Source organism: Nuphar pumila, chromosome 1 (genome assembly GCF_984573655.1).
Source record: "Nuphar pumila chromosome 1, dmNupPumi1.hap1.1, whole genome shotgun sequence".
NCBI lineage: Eukaryota > Viridiplantae > Streptophyta > Magnoliopsida > Nymphaeales > Nymphaeaceae > Nuphar > Nuphar pumila.
This window is the reverse complement of record NC_143249.1, coordinates 17,260,811-17,279,778: the sequence shown is the minus strand read 5'-3', so window position 1 is coordinate 17,279,778 and position 18,968 is coordinate 17,260,811. Positions and strand designations below refer to the sequence as shown.

Here is an 18,968-nt window from a genome sequence, read left to right as displayed (position 1 = left end):
GGAGGGGAAGAGATTCTCATAATAAATTCAACAAAGTTTTTTGCATGTGGAGCCTAACAAGTTTATGACTTAAAATGAAACAGAACACAGAAAAGTTGGATTTTCACGAAATCTGGTTCACATGATTCTTCTATCATGTAAAAACACAAATCACGTGAGATTTTTGTGTTCCTCTTTCTCGCATCTAAAACAAACACCCCTCAAGGGAAGATTCTAATGGGTAGGAACTGTTAGGATAGACATATTAGATAAAGAACACACTGATAAGTACTTCATTGACAACTCAGACATACATAAGAGATAACAAGCAAACGACTCTGCATTGGTTGCATACAATTTAGAGCAAACTAGACACACCAATGTGCGACACAATCATGTAAGATTAATGACTTGCCCCGGGCACAGCTTAATCATTTTTACCAATTCACATAAGACATCATGGATCCTAAGCAGTGGCAATTGGATCCATGTTGATGGTCTCCACGGCTTTCAAGGCCACGAATCTTGGCTCTTTGGCATGGAACTTTTCGCGTGCATAGAGCTTCATGTAGTCCTCGAAGACAAACTTGGGGTACAGGGTCTCACTCTTTTCATCCTTTGCATCCTTCTCGACAAGGGCAGGGGCGGGATATATGACTGCATTGCTTCCTGGGTTGTAGAAGGAAGCGATGGACATCCTCTCTCCCTCAGTCTGTGCAATCACTCGGTGCTCCACACTCTTGTATCTCCCATTTGTGATTACCTAATATAAGACAAATGGAACAAAATATTATAATTGATTAGTGATGAAGTCAATATACATCCGATCTCATCAGAACTCTAAAGTTAAAAGTTAAGCATGTTTGGACAAGACTAATATCATAATGCATGACCTCCTAAGAAGTCATCGTCTTGCACCCTTTTAAATATTTTAAAAACTCTCTCTTTCTCTCTCATATTTAGAGATACAAAAGAGAGAAAAAAGGACCAACCATGATTTAAGACATCTTATTGTTTAACCCACAATTAGAATTTTTCTAGCTCGTTAACCGGTTTGAGGTATTCTTGCACCGAGTCATGAGTGAACTCAGCAAGTTTTCCAACTAATGGCCAGCTTACCTCGAGTTGGTCACCGATGTTGATGACGATTGCGTGGCGCACTGGAGGGACGTCGACCCATTCATCATCTTTGAGGAGTTGCAGACCAGGGACCTGGTCATCCTGGAAAAGTAGGATGATGCCTCCAGCGTCGGTGTGAGACCGGAGCCCCATGACCAGCTCAGGCCGAGGGCAAGCTGGGTAGTTGCTGACCTTGGTGCCAAAGGTGGGTCCCTTCTTGCTCCAAAACATGTTCTTGAGGTACCCTTGCTCCAGTCCAAGATTCTCACAGAAAAGGTCTAGGAGCTGCTCTGCAAGGTCTTGGATTCTCCGTACAAAGTCCTTCATGGTCAGCCTGTCCAACATGGAAACACGGTCACTCAAAGGCCATGTTTGCAATGCCATGTAATTCTTGGATTTTCTCAAGATTTACCTCAAAATATGAGAAAAGTATAAGTTGTGATTGCAGTTGTAAATGTTTTTACCTTGAATCCTGTGCAAGTTCCACATTTTTTTTCTCAACTGTGATTGTTCATCCGTACTTGTGACCAAAGCAAAATGCCCAAAAGGCTCGAGTTTTCTATTATAAAAAACTCAGGATTCATAGGAGATAAATGGATGACTAGGTCTTACTATCATATATGATCAAAGGGTCTAGAGTTTATCAAGTGGTTATCACCCAAGTATTTTTTTTTTTTTTACCTATTAGAACACACACATAAATACACACGAACTGGTCCACACACACACACACACTTGAAGGAAAGCATAAGGTCAGGAGCACTTATACCGAAAACAGATCAGGTGACATGACAAATCATTTTTTACTTGTGTTTTGGCATCACTATACATCCAATGTCCATAGTAGAAACAGCGGGGCTCACCGTAACGCATTCATGATATCATCAACAGCTGTTGTTGTTGACCGCCACAATTGATAGTGATTACCCCAGGACACGGGCCAAACATGATTTGGCATATCACTTGATCTGTTCTCCAAATTCTGCAGCCCTTTATGGACGCGTAATAATTAAGTAAACTAGTGAGCTTGCCCCGACTTACCAGATTTGGTTTGGTGTTTATATATCACACTTGCATTTAATGATTACATAATTTTTAATGTAAACATGTTTAATATGATATAAATCTTATGCATAATTTTTCACATAAAAAAAAGAAGGTAAGTTTGGGTCGTATGTGAAATGGGTTTAGCTAAAATCAGGTTTTCAGGGTGCATGTTTCATGCTAGAACCAAACTCCTAGGTCCATCAACATGGGTTTCGGCCATGTTGGGTCTTGGTTCAAGGTATCCAATCTTGACAGCAGCAAGAGGTGAGAACTGACAAGTGACACCATTAAGAGTGTAACTGGGTCAGGTATGCCCCAATCTAACTGATTAGGGGATCCGTTTTTAATAGACCCATGGGTTCATCTTGGGTCTAGAATTTAGAAAACATATTAGTTTCGGTATGGAAAATATGGACCTCAACTTATTGGACTTAACTCATTTTTCATTCCCAACCCTAAGGGTTCTACGCAATATATACATACCGGAACCAACCAGAACAACATATGCATTCAAACCCATTTCGTGCTATTATTAATAAAAATTTGATTATTTGCCTTTCAAAAAAAATGTGATCATCATAAATTAGCATAAACCCAAGGTCGGTTATTCGACTATTGTCAAAAAAAAAAAAAACTCGGTCTGTGTTAGGAAATTCGTAAATGGTGTGCCTGATATGTAATATCAGTTAAAAGTTGGGTCTGTAGTTAAAACTTGAGTCTGCTTGAGGAAATTACCCAAATTAAAAATGCCACTTGTCAGTTAATAAAAATAAAAACACCATACCGTGGATTTTCTCCATTAACCATGGAAAACCACTCATTGTATTCATTTTTTTATGATTATTTGGTTTTGTTTTCTTGTGTTTTAACCATGGGCTGCAAGCTGCCATGTAGGAAATCAACTGTGGAAAAGGAAAACCATCAAACGATACAATTATATATAGTATATAATAGTATATATAGAGATTTACTTGTAGTCCTCACTGAGATTGGGGATCTCAGGCATGTTGGAAACGGGCAGGTGGCGCAGGAAGAAGGTGCTCTCCCAATCTATTTCGTCCCATTCCTTCTCCTCTTCTTCTAGCTTTTTGCTAGCTGCAAACTCCTTGAACTTTTGCTCCATGGCCTTCTTGTAATGCTCCTTAAACAGCCTTTGCACCTCGTCCATCAGCTCGTGAGGAATTCCATGGTTCAACACCTTCACAACCAAAGCACAAGAGAATTAGCAGTGCACCTTATAGTGCAGGGTGAGCCCCAAGGGCTCAGGTGGGTCGGTTTAAGGCATCCAAGTTGATGGACGCCACGAGTTTGATACCCTATGGTCGTGATGGACAAAAATCAGGCAAAAAAAAAAAAAAACCATTGTGGAGGATCGTTTGAGGTGGCTCACGATGGAATTAAATTTTATCATAGCCCCTTGCAATTTTTTTTTTTTTGATGATGATGAAGGAACCCTCACCGAGAACTAGGTCACTTATTGGGCTTGCCTCTGTTCAAGGTAAAACTCCAGGTTGAGGATACGACCGCCCAGCCTTTGGTGCCAAGCCGTGATAAAGCAACAGCAGCCCCGATACGCCATTGGTATTCGATCTTAAGACTTCAGCTTGACATAAGGCCCCACTGACTCCATGTGTAACCACAGCGGTGAAATAGCCCATGTAAATATCATGGTTCCTAATGAAAAATCTACTATGATTGGTTGCCCCACATCTCAAAAGATGTACGGCTTATTGGTGCTGAAGCAAGCAACTCTATGAAAAGCTGAACTTCAGACTACACGTTTTTTTTTTCTTTTTTTTTTTGGCAGGTCTCTTATTGGTAAAGCCCTCGAGGTACTCTGCCCAACAAGAAATACATCTAGCTTCAACTCCGTGGAAAGAGATGCAACCCCAGGGATTTGAAACCGACATCTCATATCAAGCTGAAAAGAGATGTATCCTATGGGTTTGGAACCCTGGTCATCTCATGTCAGGTGACAAACAACGGTTGGGCGTAACCAAAAAGGCTAAGCCCTTGCTGGCAAGTACATGCGTGCATATACCTCAAAGAAACCCCAATTCTCGCAAGCATCTTTTATGAGATCCATTGCAGCTCCTCTCTCCTCTCCTTTGAGCTTCCCCATGTCAACAATTGGGAAGGTTGCCATCTCTCTCTTTCTCTCTTGTTTGCTAGATCACCGGTGATAACTAGATGGTGGTTGCTTGGGAATTTATAGACGTTGGTGGAGGAGCACTCGATGATTGGAGGAACACGGATCCCATCATTTGAAATAGTCAATCTTAACCATTCAGCAAAACCATCTGTTGATTGGATGGCTAGGATTGAATGTATGATGGAACCCATCTTATTTCAAATGATGGGAACCGTGTTCTGGTTGGAGGGTGCATGGGATCACAAGCTTGTAGAAGATGGGACTTGAAGATGGAACGGCTGCATCCACCACCGTTTATCTCTGCGTTTACAGCCTTGTTTGCTTCTGCAACTTGGTACTTCTGTCTCATGTGGGGGTAAGTGGGCCCACATGGCACCTACAATTTTTACTTTTGACCAATGTGAACAGCCTAGATTTAACCGTGCCAGGTGATTTAACCAATACTTCAGTTTCACTTGCAAGTCTTGTCCTTTTCATTCTTTTTGTCCCTTCCTTACAATATCTCGTTGTTACAAAACAATGAGTCTATCAAGTTTCTTTTTGTTTTTAGGCCCTCTTTTTTACCGTCTTTTTGCCCCCACCATGTTCTAATTCCTATTGACTTACATGACTCGTTAGTACATTGAATGTTATAATGACAGAGGTAACAATCATGTTTGACAGATGCAAGAGTGGAGCAGAAGACTCAGATCTAAAAAGGATTAAGTTGGATTCATCTTTCATTTTTGGATTTCTTTAGATTGTGTTTTAAATATTGAATTTATGTGTACAGATGTATCTAAATAGAAAGTTAGTTAAGATAGAGTTTCATCTTGATTAGAGTTTATCGTTAACTTATTTGTTTTGATTAGGAATTCTCATCCATAAAAAGATGAAAAATCTTTGATTAATTATTCTAAGCTTGATTTTTTTTCTCTTTTCTCTCACTAAACCCTATTCTCTTATTTTTTTTCTTTATAGTTGATAGCGTACATAGATCGTAGCGTAGTTCTTCGCAAATTGAGCAACCCATTTGCATCAGCAACTTCCCCACACAAGGTGACGTGCACTAGCTGCTCCTACCAGACAAGCGGAGCCCCCCGTTGGTATCTACTTCAATCACTCAATGCAGATACACGTGGTAGAAATTATAACTGCTATACAAACAAAAGGGGGGTAAAGTCCTAAAAGTGATTCAAGGTACTTCATTTTCCCAAAATAATTAGGTAGCACAATAATTATTGTGGTGTATAAATAACTTTGGATGTTAAGATAGGTTTTACGATGAACCGCACACAAGATGATGGCTCCAGGTGCATATAGATCTATGCAAGCTAGGGTTAGGCAGACCCCACCAGTTATTATTTAAAGTACCATTGGGTTTTGAACCTGTAACGTCCCATCATAAGGAGACGTGCACTGGCAGCTCATACCAACCATGTACATGTAGGCACAAAAATAGACACGTTAAACGGTCAAATTTGCTTCTCTCCAGGTCATACTAATGGCTTGTCTTTTCTTTGATTAGACTTATGACATATGCAATAGCACAGCAAAGGCATTTGCCATGCTCTCTCTCTCTCTCCCTAAATACATAATATATATATATATATATTATGTATTTATTTACCTCAGTGTTCATCTGTTCTTGAGTAAATACAGTCCTAAAGACAGTCTGTTCAGCAGGGATCGATTTTTAAATCACTAGATTCTAATGTCCGTGTAAATTTTTTTGGCAATTTAATAATAGATGGATGTAAATGCACCGAAATTTATTTTATGACTTAGAAAGATTGCATTTTTTTGGTAAAAGAAAAATTAAGTCAGGAGATGAACATTCCCAAGTTGATCCTTAAACAAATTGATCATGCTGAACACATCTACAAGGTCAGATTGATTGACTTGCACTTATGAGTTTCATCTCATTGATAGTTTATGCATATCTAGACTAAGGACTTCTCCCCCCTATATATATATATATTCACTTTTTTGAGGAAAAATAAAAATTTAGTATTGATTGCTGCGATTATTTCGTTATTGTTCATATCTTTTTATGCAAACTAAAGTCATAAATCAGCACAATTATAGCAGGGCAATAAAACAGAAACTCTTGAATAATGGAGTGATCACCCTTCAAATAAATCCATTTGAATGAGTCACCTGATTGCAACAACACGGTTCGATGCAGAAAGGGGACCACCTGTGTAAAAATTATATGATGTGAAACTTTCTTCCGCCAACGCAATTAATTTGTTCTCTTTTATGTATAGTTCTTTTATATTAATTCCACACACGTAAAATCAAATTGTTACATAATGCAAGCAACTATTCAGGTTGGTGATAATAGGTTAAGTAGCATTTGTGTGGCCTACTGTTGTGTCGGCTCACATGAAGCTCGTTCAGGCTCGTCAAGCTGCTCAGAGAGCCGAGCTACAAGCAGCCCATGTAGTTTAAGCGAGATGAGAACAAAATTGTATGTTAGGCGAGGCTCATCTAGACTCTTCTAGATGAGCATATATCATAATTATGTATCATCTATTCCAAAAACATGTTAGCTTTATTCATTGGAAGGTAACCAGAAGAAACCGCACCCAGTATGATGACCTGGTTGCGCTGTCTCAGCCTATCATACCTACGGTCATCATGTCGCCATCATAAAACTCCCAGGCTAGAACCCTTGAAACCTATACTGGGCATCAGCTTGTGCAGAGAATGGAAGCTCATGGGAATCGAACCTTTACCACCCACCCGTCTAATGGCCAAGACTCCAACCCACTATGCCAATCCCCTTTAGAGCTGTAACCAAGTTTGGGGTTCCATTTTCTCAATGGATCTTGCATTTTTTTATTCGAACAAATCCGCTTGGGCTTGGCTTGTCTGGCTTGAGCTCGTAAAGCTCGAGATCTTCTAATAAAGAACTAGCTCAAGCTAGACGAGTTGAGATCAAACCGCATCTGAAACGAGCCGAGCCGAGCCCGAACAGCCCATGTTTATTTGTAATTTAAGGAAACAGAGAATGAACATAATCAACAAAACACATTGATTGTAGGCTAGTTGCCAATCACAAGGTAAGGACAAGGATAAATACTCTCCGCATCAAGTTGGACTCAGTAGTATAAAGAAAGGATAATTTCGTGACAAGCATCTTGGTCTTTATTGCATGCATACACTGAATCAATGCACAATGGAAAGCAGGCAGTACTGATCAGACCGGTGCATAAACCGTGGGCAGGTTCAATGTGTGTCATATGTTTGTTTTTGGCTCACTCTGCCACCCTTCTCTCTTTTATTGAACCAACTTTGATTCTATGACAGAAATTATGAAAAGAACTGTGTTATAATGAGACAGCTATGATGATTGGACCAAACGGCTGGTCCCTATCGTTTGAGATTGAAGAGAAAGAACGTCCACCAACACACCACATGGCAATGCCTACACTCTGAAAGATGCAGGGTCCTCTCTCTCTCTCTCTCTCTCTCTCTCTCTCTCTCTCTCTCTCTCTCTCTCTCTGTAACGCTTGATCCAACTGTAATCTTCATTATCACCATAGGACGACGGACACTTGGTTGGTTGCCGGTTGCATATCTTGTGATTTCGTCATTTCGCTCTCACTACTTTTCTATTTGTTCGTGTTACTAGTTACTACTCTTGCTGTAGCTGTCACAAAGATACGTGTATGACCCAACACTCTAACTCGAGTTCAACACGTATTCAAAAAATAGGAGAGCAGATCACCTGGAATGTAAAAGTGTCCAAGGTTCCTTGTAGGGGTGGCAATTTCTGACCCCACCCGCCAACCCGCCTCTTAGGCGGGTTCGGGTTGGGCTTAAGCCAACCCGTTTAATAAACGGGTCGACCCGCGTAACCCGTTTATTAAACAGGTCGGGTTCGGGTTGGGGGTATGCCAAACCGCCAACCCGGCTGACCCGTTTAATAAACGGGTTAGGCGGGTGGGTCAACCCGCCAACCCGTCTGCCAACCCGCCAACCCGACCCGCCAACCTGACTACCTGCCAACCCGATCCGTCAACCCGCCAACCCGACCCGCCAACCTGACGCGAACCTGAAAACCCGTTTACCCGACCCAACCCATTTATTAAATGGGTTGGCGGGTCGTGTCGGGTTACCCGTTTATTAAACGGGTCGGGTTCGTGTTTGCCACAGCCGACCCGTTTAATAAACGGGTCGGGTTCGGGTTGAGGTATGCTGACACGCCAACCCGACCCGATTGCCACCCCTAGTTCCTTGGATGTCGCGCATCATCAAGATGAACGATATCCAAGAACCCAACAGAACACAAACCTCTAAACAAATTACAGCCATCCATTTTGCAACAGTGCTGCTTGTTCTAGAGAGTAATCGCTCGGAAATGCTTGGGTCCATCCAGCCCGAGCCTTTTCATTTTATAGTTTTAATTACAAGTGCCATTTATCTTAGAGATGAACGAATCCAAAGGAGCCTTGGATGCGTTTACACTCAAGTTTTTTCTTGGATCTGTTCCGCTTTAGGGGCTTCCTTTCCCCCGGGATGGTCCTTCCAAAGCTGAATTGTCTCGACCTTCGTATGACAGGGTAATTCAATATGCCGACATGGTGGGAAGGGCCATGATCGGAATTCTCTGTGATGGTTATCATTGCTTATATCATGTGAGCAACTCCTAATAATGCAGAACCATAAGCATCTCTTTTTCTTTTCTTTTCTTTTCATTTTTATTAACAATGGAACCATCAGCATCTCCATAGTGTGTGAATCTTTTTTTTTTTAAATTGCATGAAAAAGAATTTGAGACCAGGCTGAGCCAGTGCGACCAAGTCTTTGATCCCAGATGTGGTTTCTTCGAGTAATAAAAAAAAAATTGAGACCTTAATTAGGCTTAGATGGTCTTAGACAAAAGCACAGAACATTTCATGCATGATAGTTAAATGGTTCCAACTTGAAGGATAGATTTTTAAGCACTACAAATTTCCTTTCGCTGAAATATCTTTTTTTTCTTTTTATGATGAGAAATTCATGCCAAGAACCGGGTCATTTAATGGGCTTGCTACTTTGCGAGGTAAACCCCTAGTGGAGTCCACCAGTTAAAGACACCCTCACATCCGGTGAAAGTTGAACCTAGGACGAAGGGGTCGGCACCATCTCTCCAGACCCATTAAAACTATAAAGGTTAGACTCGTGCTATGTTAAACGTGAGATAATAAGATCTAATCCCCTTGGGAGCACCTCCAAGCTTAACCTTTTTCTTTCATGAACAAAATAAAAGGCTAGATTCATTCTTCTGATGGAAAAGGACGCAAATCTATAGTGATTAATAAGTTTCTGAAAGCCATGGAAGCTGATCCCTTCCTTGGAAACCCAATTCAGAAGTGTGAACTATAATTCTTTCACGTTCTTGGAACTTGATTAAAAACTTGCTTCTAGATAATGGAAAACTTGCTTTTCTCAATATGAAATTTAGCTTTATTGATGTTGGTATAATGCATTTTTACATTAAAAGAGTTGGATTTTCTTTTAAAAGATCAAGTTTTACGATCATCAATTTGTGTGCAAAAGGCTTAACAGAGGCATTAAAGTAAAAGCACAAGTTTATCTGTGTTTTCTGTTATTTATTGCTCTATTGTAGCTAGCTTCTACCCGCTTACACTTCTTAAACGCTTCATATTTTACAAATTAAAGCATTTGTTAAACTCTTACTTTAGGCATTGCATGTCGGACCCACTTCTTGCTCTGATAGTTACGCATAAACCACAAGAATAATGAAACCTTTGAATGAGGCCACAAATACACATTTGAAGGGAAAGATATGTGGCTGATGAGGGTGTTTTGACGACCAGAAAGCCTCGATGACAAAAACTCTGCCTTACATGGCCCACCTCTGACAGCTATTGATACACCCGTGCACCAGTGGGGTTTGATCCAGTGCCTTCATCTCAGCACCCTCACAACCATCCTGGGTGGCCAACGAGGTGTTAACATTTAGTCATTACTAATGCAAACGAACGCATAACTCAAAAACTATTTATAAAGATGGCTCATTGCTTGAAAGATAACTTAAAATACTCAAACCATCTGAGAGCGCGCACGCACGCACGCACACATTTAATTTATACACAAATTTTGTTTAATAATGCAGTAAGCCTAGAAGCGTTCATTTAGCACAAGGCATTGAGCTCTAATTTCTTAACCTTGAAGGAATCACACATCAGTGTTTCTAAATAAGACGGAGAAAAAAGTGATACAGTCCTAAGGTTCTTTTTTCTTTTTTAACCAAATTAACGGGGAGATAACATCAGCAGATTCCACCAACGGGGCTCCGCTTGTCTGGTAGGAGCAGCTAGTGCACCCCACCTTGTGTTTGGCCGTTGCTGGTTCAAAACCCCAAAGGTATAGTTGTATAACTGGTAGGGGTGTGCCTAAACCCAGCTTGCCTTTGAAAAAAAACATCAGCACATTCGAACCCCAGACCCAGGTAATGATAATGCAATCTAACCACCCAGCTATCGGCCTCGAGTTCCAATGGGTAATTTGCTTAAGAGATGCCCAAACTGTCCATGCACCTTTAAATGAAAACCTCCCCCACCAATAATTAGGTTGTGAGACCAACGAGTTCTCCACGTGGTTGGTAGGAGCTGTTAGTGTACGTCTTCTTGTGGTGGGACGTTGCAGGTTCAAAACCAATGGTACGTTTTATAACTGGTGGGGTCAATCTAATCCCAGCTTGTCTTTCAAAAAAAAAATATTGGGTTGTGGAGTTGGGGAATGCTGTTGCAATCATGCACTGGAACTCAGTGGGGTCTGCAACAGTCAGTCCATCCCCAGTACCATGGGACAGGATTTTAGGGTAACCCCACGCGCTGATTAGGTGGGCCATCTGTTAAACAATCATAAAGCACCCCAAAGATAGATATCACAAGGTGTCCTAAGCACTGCGGGGCCGTGCCCAATGCTCCTCCGCCGTCCGCTGTTTGATTTGCCAGCTGTTCCTGATTTTGCACCGATGACCAGGCTGCACTGTCCGCAGAGAGCACCTCAAGACACATTTTACTATTCATCAATTATATCAACGTTGGATAGAGGAAGAGATGAAGCTACATTAGCGGCTACTTCGGTGGATATGAAATCTCAGCTAACGATGAAAACTCCATTAACCAAAAAGTTGGTTAAATCTGAAGTGATTATCGATAATGAGAGCCTCTCGATAATTGATAAATCTCAGCACAAGAAACCAGTCGCACAAATAAAGGGATAGGTTGCATATACGAAGGAGTTAGTTTCACATATGAAGGGGTCGTTTATCATTTAGGATGTGAAAATGGCTGCTGATGTGGATGAGTCTCATGCAAAGATTTCATGTATGATTGAAAACCCTAAAATAATGGTTATCGACATCATCAAAACAAAAGTGGAAGAATCGGTCTCTCAGAATGAGTCGGTTACCACACGTGGTTCATGGACTCCCTCTTAGCCTTGACGTTTTTTTGTTCTCCTCTATTTAAACATATGTATGCTCCTACATCAAATTAACGAAGATCTTTTCTCTCTTACGGTGGACGTAGGAAACCACGTATATCTCGTGTAACTTTTTCTCTCTCTATTCTTTTTTTTTATGGTATCAAAGCTATCGAGGTGATTTGTGCATCTTGTTTTTCATGGCTTCATCTGCACCCTAGACATTGATCTACCCATATCCTGCGACACTAAATGTGTCAAATTTTGTTTTCTTGAAATTGTCTCATTCCAATTTTCTTTTGTGGAGAACCCAAATCATGGCTTTGATCAAAAGCCAAGATATGCACAATTTTCTTTTTTGATGAGACGCCTATGCTATCTATCATGATTCCTATTGGCACTGATGTCAATTCTGAATTGAATGAGGTGCTGAATCCTCAATACTTGGCTTGAAAAAAACCAGACCACCTTTTCAAAAGCTGGATCATTGGAACCTTGTTCGACAGTATTCTCGAACTTGTTGTCGGATTGGAGACATCGAAAAAAATATAGGTAGCCCTCGTCAACACCTTCGCTCAGGAAACTCAAGAAAGGGAGTTTCATCTTATGTACATGATGACTATTATAAAAAAGAGTATAGACACGATCGACTCTTACATTCAAAAGTTCAAGTCCATTTGTGATGATCTCATTGCCATTGGAAAACCTGTCGAAGATGACAAAAAGGTGTTTTGGTTGTTGCAAGGACTTGGTCCTGAATATGAGTCATTTTTAACAACCATGCTGAAGCCGCCAAATCCTTCATATAAGAAAAGTATTCTTCTCTTACAAAGTTGCGAAGAGTGAAACAAGATGCATGAGTCAAATTAGCCACAAATGACTTTCTATGAGCAACATGCATCAAATAAAGGAAAAAGGGCATGGAGACAACAAATCCAAATTTAACTCAAAGGGGCATTTTTTTCAAAACAAAAATTCTCAAGATTCTAAGAAAACTGATAAATATCAAATGCAAAATGATAAAAAGAAAGAAAAAGAAGCAGACATCGTTTGTCAAATTTGCAATAAGAAAAATCACTCTGCCTTGAGGTGCTTCAATCTCTTCAATCATACTTTTCAACCTGAAGATGTGCCTCAAGCTTTAGCTGCTATGACCATAAACGAAAGTCAGGATGTTGAATGGTTTGCTGACACTGGGGCCACGACATATATGTCTGGAAACTCAGGTAAATTACTTAACATGATACCTTATACTGACAATGATCTTGTGTTGGTAGGAAATGGTGAAAAAATGCCTATTACTCACACCGGAAGTGCCAGTATAAATGTTGATTCCATTTTCATCCCTTTACAAGATGTTTTATATGTTCTTTCTCTCAAAAAAGTTCTTGTGACGGTTACTCGGCTAACAAGGGACTTGCCATATGTTTTTAAATTTTTTCATCTGACTGTGTTATAAAGAACAGAAAAATGGGAAGAATAGTGGCCAAGGGGAGTAAAAAAGGTGATCTTTGTACTCTTTGTGAAAGTTTAGAAGCATTTTTCTCCACCCAATTCAGAAAGGTTTCAGAAGAAAAATGGCATGAACGGCTTGGATATTCTTAAATGAGTACCATAAGATTCTTGAATAAAAATAAACTCATTGATTTTATTCCCAGTAATAAAAGTACCATATGTGCTAGTTGTCAACTTGGTAAGGCTTGTCGCCTACCATTTTTGGATTCAAATAATAGAACTCTTGAACCATTTGAAAAAATGCATTCTGACATATGGGGACTCACTCCTATCTTGTCTTGGGATAATTATATTATGTATTTTCATCGATGATTATACCAGATTTACGTGGTTATATCCCTTGAAGCAAATGTCTCATTTTTATGAGAGTTTTGTTCATTTTCAGAAATATGATGGAAACCATTTTGAGAAAAAAATTAAAGTTTTCCAATCCGATGGCGGTGGTGAGTTTACCAATCATAAGTTTGTTAAGTATCTTGATGATATAGGCATAAAATGTCAAATATCGTATCCCATGGCTCCTCAGCAAAATGGTGTTGTGAAAAGAAAACATCGCAACATCACTAAATTGGGACTTACTATATGATCTTTTATAGTTCTGTGCCAAAATGATATTGGGTTGAAGCATTTTCTATGGCCATTTTTTTATCAATTGTCTTCCTTCATCCAGTTTAAACATGGACTCCCCTTATCTTCGTCTATTTGGATCACATCCAGATTATTCGAGTCTTCAGGTTTTTGGATCACAGTGCTTTCCCTACTTGTGAGAATGTGGAAAAAATAAATCAGATCCAAAAGCTCTTCCCTGCATTTTTCTTGGATATAGTGTCCAACATAAATGATACATGTGTCTTCATCTTGCCACCGAGCGCATATACATGTCAAGACACGTTGTCTTTGATGAGTATAATATGCCTTATCAGGACCCAACCTCATTATATAAAGATGAAAACATTTTCAGAGATTTTTCTATTAGTGACATGAAATCCAGAAAGTTCTTTTGAAAATTGGGAGACCGATAGTAATTTCAAATATCTCAAGAATATTAAAGATTTGCCAATCATTGACCCTCACAATGTTACTTGTTATGATCCACTTTCTAAGAATATGTAGGATCATGATAGCCCTGCTCCGGATGGCTCCATAGCGAAGTTCGGCTTCCATCAACCTCTTCCTAGTCGTAATGAGAGCCTCAACCATGAAACCAACCTTCCTACTATTGATGAATTTCCGATTGATACAGATCTACTGATCCATGTTAGTGAGGATGACCCAGCCGACCATATGGCTCTTACTTTGCCTACTTCGGAACAACCTCTACCTTCACATCATATGGTGACCCGAAGCATGACTGGTATCATCAAGCCTAATCCAAAATACCTTAATCTTCATGTTTTGTATAACTCTTTTCCTTGCGAGCCAAAGTCCATCAAAGAGGCTTTGACTGATCCGGGATAGAAACGTGTCATGGATGAAGAAATTATGGCCTTAGATGTTAACTACACTTGGGACTTGGTCCAATGGGAACTGTCTATGAACGTAGTCAGTTCAAAATGAGTTTTTAAAACCAAACTAAAAGCTGATGAAAGTTTGGATAGACTTAAGGCATGACTGGTTGTCCGAGGCTTTAATCAAATCGAGGGAATTGATTTTCAAGAGAATTGTTCTCCTATTATATATACATCCTACCAATATTAGAGTTGTTCTAACAGTAGCTACTATCAAACACTGGGTTATCAAACAATTAGATGTCAAAAATGTTTTCCTTTATGGTGCCCTGAATGAAGTTGTTTACATGAAACAACCACTCGCTTTTGAAGATGAAACTATCCCAACCATGTTTGTGAACTCAACAAGGCCTTATATGGTTTGTGTCAAGCTTCTCATGCCTGGTTTGAAAGATTGAGAAACTTCTTGTTTACTTATGGTTTCTTAAGTTGTGTGTCAAATCCTTCTATATTCACTTTTCATTCCAAGCATGATATCATGATTTTGTTCATTTATGTTGATGATATAGTCTTGATGGGAAACAACAATACCCTTCTTAACAATTTTTTTGGTGAATTACAAAAAAAGTTTCCTGTTAAAGACCTTGGCAAACTCCATTATTTTCTTGGCATTGAAGTGGTCTATACTAATGATGGTATGTTTCCTTGTCAAACAAAATATGCTAAAGAAATTCTAGAATGGGGGGAAATAGTTGATTGCAAGCCCATGAACACACCCATGATATCTAAGGAACAAGTGAATAAGGAAAGTGATCAAGATTTTGAAGACCCTACTCTATATAGAAGCATCGTTGGTTCCCTGCAATACCTCACCATCACCAGACCAGAACTTTCTTTTGGAGTTAATTATGTCAGTCAATTCATGCATGCCCTAAAAGTTGGACATTTTCAAACAGTGAAGTGAATCCTCTGATATGTTAAAGGCACCATCGATTTCGAGATGAAAAAATTGTCTCACATTACCCTAGAGTTACATGCTTTTTGCGATGCATATTAGGCCGATTGTCCTATCACAAGACGGTCCACTATCGGGTTTTGTACCTTTCTCGAAAGCAATTGTATTTCATGGAGTGCAAAGAAGCATAACACTATTGCCAGATCAAGCTCTGAGGTAGAGTATCACGCCATGGCATCTACTGTAGCTGAGCTCACCTGATTGCTTTCCTTATTATGTAGCATTGGGATTACTGTTGTGAAGCCACCTACTCTCTATTGTGACAACATCAGTGCTCTTCACATGTCTATTAACCTTGTTTTTCATAACAGGTCTAAACACATTCAAATCGATTTTCACAACATGAAGGAGATGGTTGCCCATAGAAATCTCATTACAAAGTTTGTGAAATCGGATAGACAACTTGGAGACATTTTTACCAAGGCATTAGGAAGATTTCCATTTGGATCTTTGAGGAGCAAACTCGGCATATGCAATCAGCTTAGTTTGAGGGAGACTAAAAAAATTCACAATAATAAAAAGTCTAACGCAACGTTGTATAGAAGAAGAGATGAAGCTACATTCGTGGCTACTTCGGTGGATATGAAATCTCAATTAACGATGAAATCTCTGTTAACTAAAAAGTTGGTTAAATCTGAAGTGATTATCGATAATGAGAGTGAATCTAAAATGATTATCGATAATGAGAGCCTATCGATAATTGATAAATCTCATCACAAGAAACTAGTCGTACAAATAAAGGAATTGATTGCACATATGAAGGAGTTAGTTCCACATATGAACGAGTAGTTTATCATCAAGGACGTGAAGATGGCTGCTGATGTGGATGAGTCTCATGTAAAGATTTCATGTATGATTGAAAACCCTAAAATAATGGTTATCGACATCATCAAAACAAAAGTGGAAGAATCGGTCCCTCAGAATGAGGAGTCGGTTAACACACGTGAAGACCAGTTCATTGACTCCCTCTTAGCCTTGATGTTTTTTTGTTCTCCTCTATTTTAAGCATATGTATGCTCCTGCATCAAATTAACAAAGATCTTTTCTCTCTTACCGTAGACGTAGGATAACCATATCGGAACCACGTATATCTTGTGTTACATTTTCTCTCTCTACTCTTTTTCTCTTTATTAAAGACCAAGTAAAACTATGATCAGATACACAATATGACCCGATCTACCCTCGTGCGAGGTCAGGTGCAATGTAATTGCACACTTTTAAGTGTGTGCTGTTGCAACTAATCACCTACCATTTGTTATTGGACCCTACAGCTGATAGGTTGTAACTCAAAGATGATGAACGATAAGGTGCAGCAGCACACTAAAATTATGCAATCACATTACACCTGATCTTTTCTCGTGTAGAAGGTCGCCTAGCTAGCTAGCGAGAGAGAGAGAGAGAGAGATTTTTCGTTCAGATCCACAGGTTGATGGCACTTGTCCGGCATGTAGCCCCCAGAGGAGTTCACATGCAATGTAATTGCACAAAAAAGAAAAAGAAAAGAAAAGAAGGTGACGCTCTTCTTGGCACGGCGTCCACCTCAGACTGTCGGTCTTAGGAAATTTGACGGATTTTTGGCATTTTTTGTGAGTCACAACAACAAGCGTCGTGCAAGGAGACGAGCTGTCACATTTTTTGTGCAATTTACATTACATTGGGTCTCTGCTCTATGGTTCCTTGTTCAAATCAGCCCCAGCAAGAAGGATCATATCAAATCTGAGCGAAGCTTCCTGATCATGTCAGACTCCACTCAATAGCTGGATTCTGACATTTTTTACAGTTTTCTTGTCATTTATTGCACGGTTATATATGGATACAATGGACCACATATCAGATATTAAATTGACAAAAGACAGTTGTCAATGAATCTATTTTAAATCCTCTTTTTCTCCTCTCAAATTTATATTTGAAACTTCAAGTTAGGAAAAAGAAAATTCAACTTTGGTAGATTGCGCCATGGATTTCAGTGAGAATCTCAATGTTGAAGGCTCAGGCTTTTTCATAAAAGCACAAGTTTTATGTAGGGACTTAAGTGTAAGACCTCTTGTCCAAAGTATATTCAAGAAACATTAAAGGTTTGTTAAGTCTCTAAAGTCTCAAAAACATTTTAAAATCATGATTAGGTGTATCAAGTTACACATCGGATCCCAGTCTAAACTGAATTCAGTCACATTTGGTATCATTAATATAGAATACTTCATATGCAGAAGACAGCTTTTCGTTTCCATTTGGTACAAACCAACTCATTTGCCGTTCTGAATAAAAACAGCAAGTATCAGAAAATAGGAGTGCACAACAAGCTGGGCTAGATCAGGCTCAGCTCATTTAATGGTTTAACCTTGACTTGGACTCGTCCCCCGTAAGTAGACAAGCTGAGCATGGGCTCAAGCTTGTTCGTGTAAACGAACAAAGCTGGGTCAGGCGGTTGAGCTTCACTAAGCTCATTAGCCCGATTAAGATCAGCTCCTATAGTCAGTTAAAGGATAGCATGAGGACATCTGTCTTTGGCTCAATAAGAGGCAAAGGGAAATAGTTAACCTAATGGTTAGGATCTTCTCCTTGTGAGAAGGTGTCTGTTTCTAATCCTACCCCCTCCTCTACCCTTTCCATTGTTTTTTAATAAAATAAGCTCGGCTCAGGCAAACCTGAACTTGGACATACGCGCTCATGCTCAGCTCAAGCTTGAGACAGGCTTGAACATGTAATTTTTTAAACGAGCCGAACTTATAAGAGAAGACAATCCTTGAAAGAGATACCTTATTAACCTTCTCAGACCCATTCTAGCCATTCATGATAGCACTGATAAAAAAAAGTGTGGAAGATTGTTAACCTGATTTGGTTTGATAACTCCATAGAAAACTTCCATAAGGTGGTAACTTTTAGCTGTCATGATTTGTTTTCGAACTTTTATATGACCTGTCCTCTTTTTTCTTTATAGGCAATCTTGGTGACAACTCATGAGATTCGAACCGGAGACCCCTTGGTTATGATAGTGAGACCTAACCATCCAGCTATCTCATTACACATTATCTGATATGCCCTTTGACAAAGATGTATTGTTAACTTTCTCAGATCTTTGAGCGCCTTAAGTTTCACTTAGTTTCCACCCACAGTTTTGCACTCATTGCAACATTGCCCATCACCATTATTTGAAAGATGATATAGACTGTGCATCGACCTGGATCTCACACATGCACAGACAAAACCCTAGCCTCCTAGGCCTTCACTTGGATTTACCTGTATGGTTCCCATCTACATTTTCCTACCG

General features: G+C 39.6%; 1 protein-coding gene across 1 annotated transcript; it reads right to left on the bottom strand.

Moving 5' to 3' along the window:
• Positions 1–246: 246 nt before the first annotated feature.
• Positions 247–4,334, bottom strand: LOC149848171 (1-aminocyclopropane-1-carboxylate oxidase 1-like). The gene is made up of 4 exons (XM_089980798.1): positions 4,187–4,334; positions 3,117–3,343; positions 1,099–1,432; positions 247–742 (listed from the first exon to the last, which is right to left on the bottom strand). Exons 1-4 carry the CDS (start codon positions 4,289–4,291, stop codon positions 446–448), a joined length of 963 nt encoding a protein of 320 aa, XP_089836924.1. The 5' UTR covers positions 4,292–4,334; the 3' UTR covers positions 247–445.
• Positions 4,335–18,968: the final 14,634 nt, after the last annotated feature.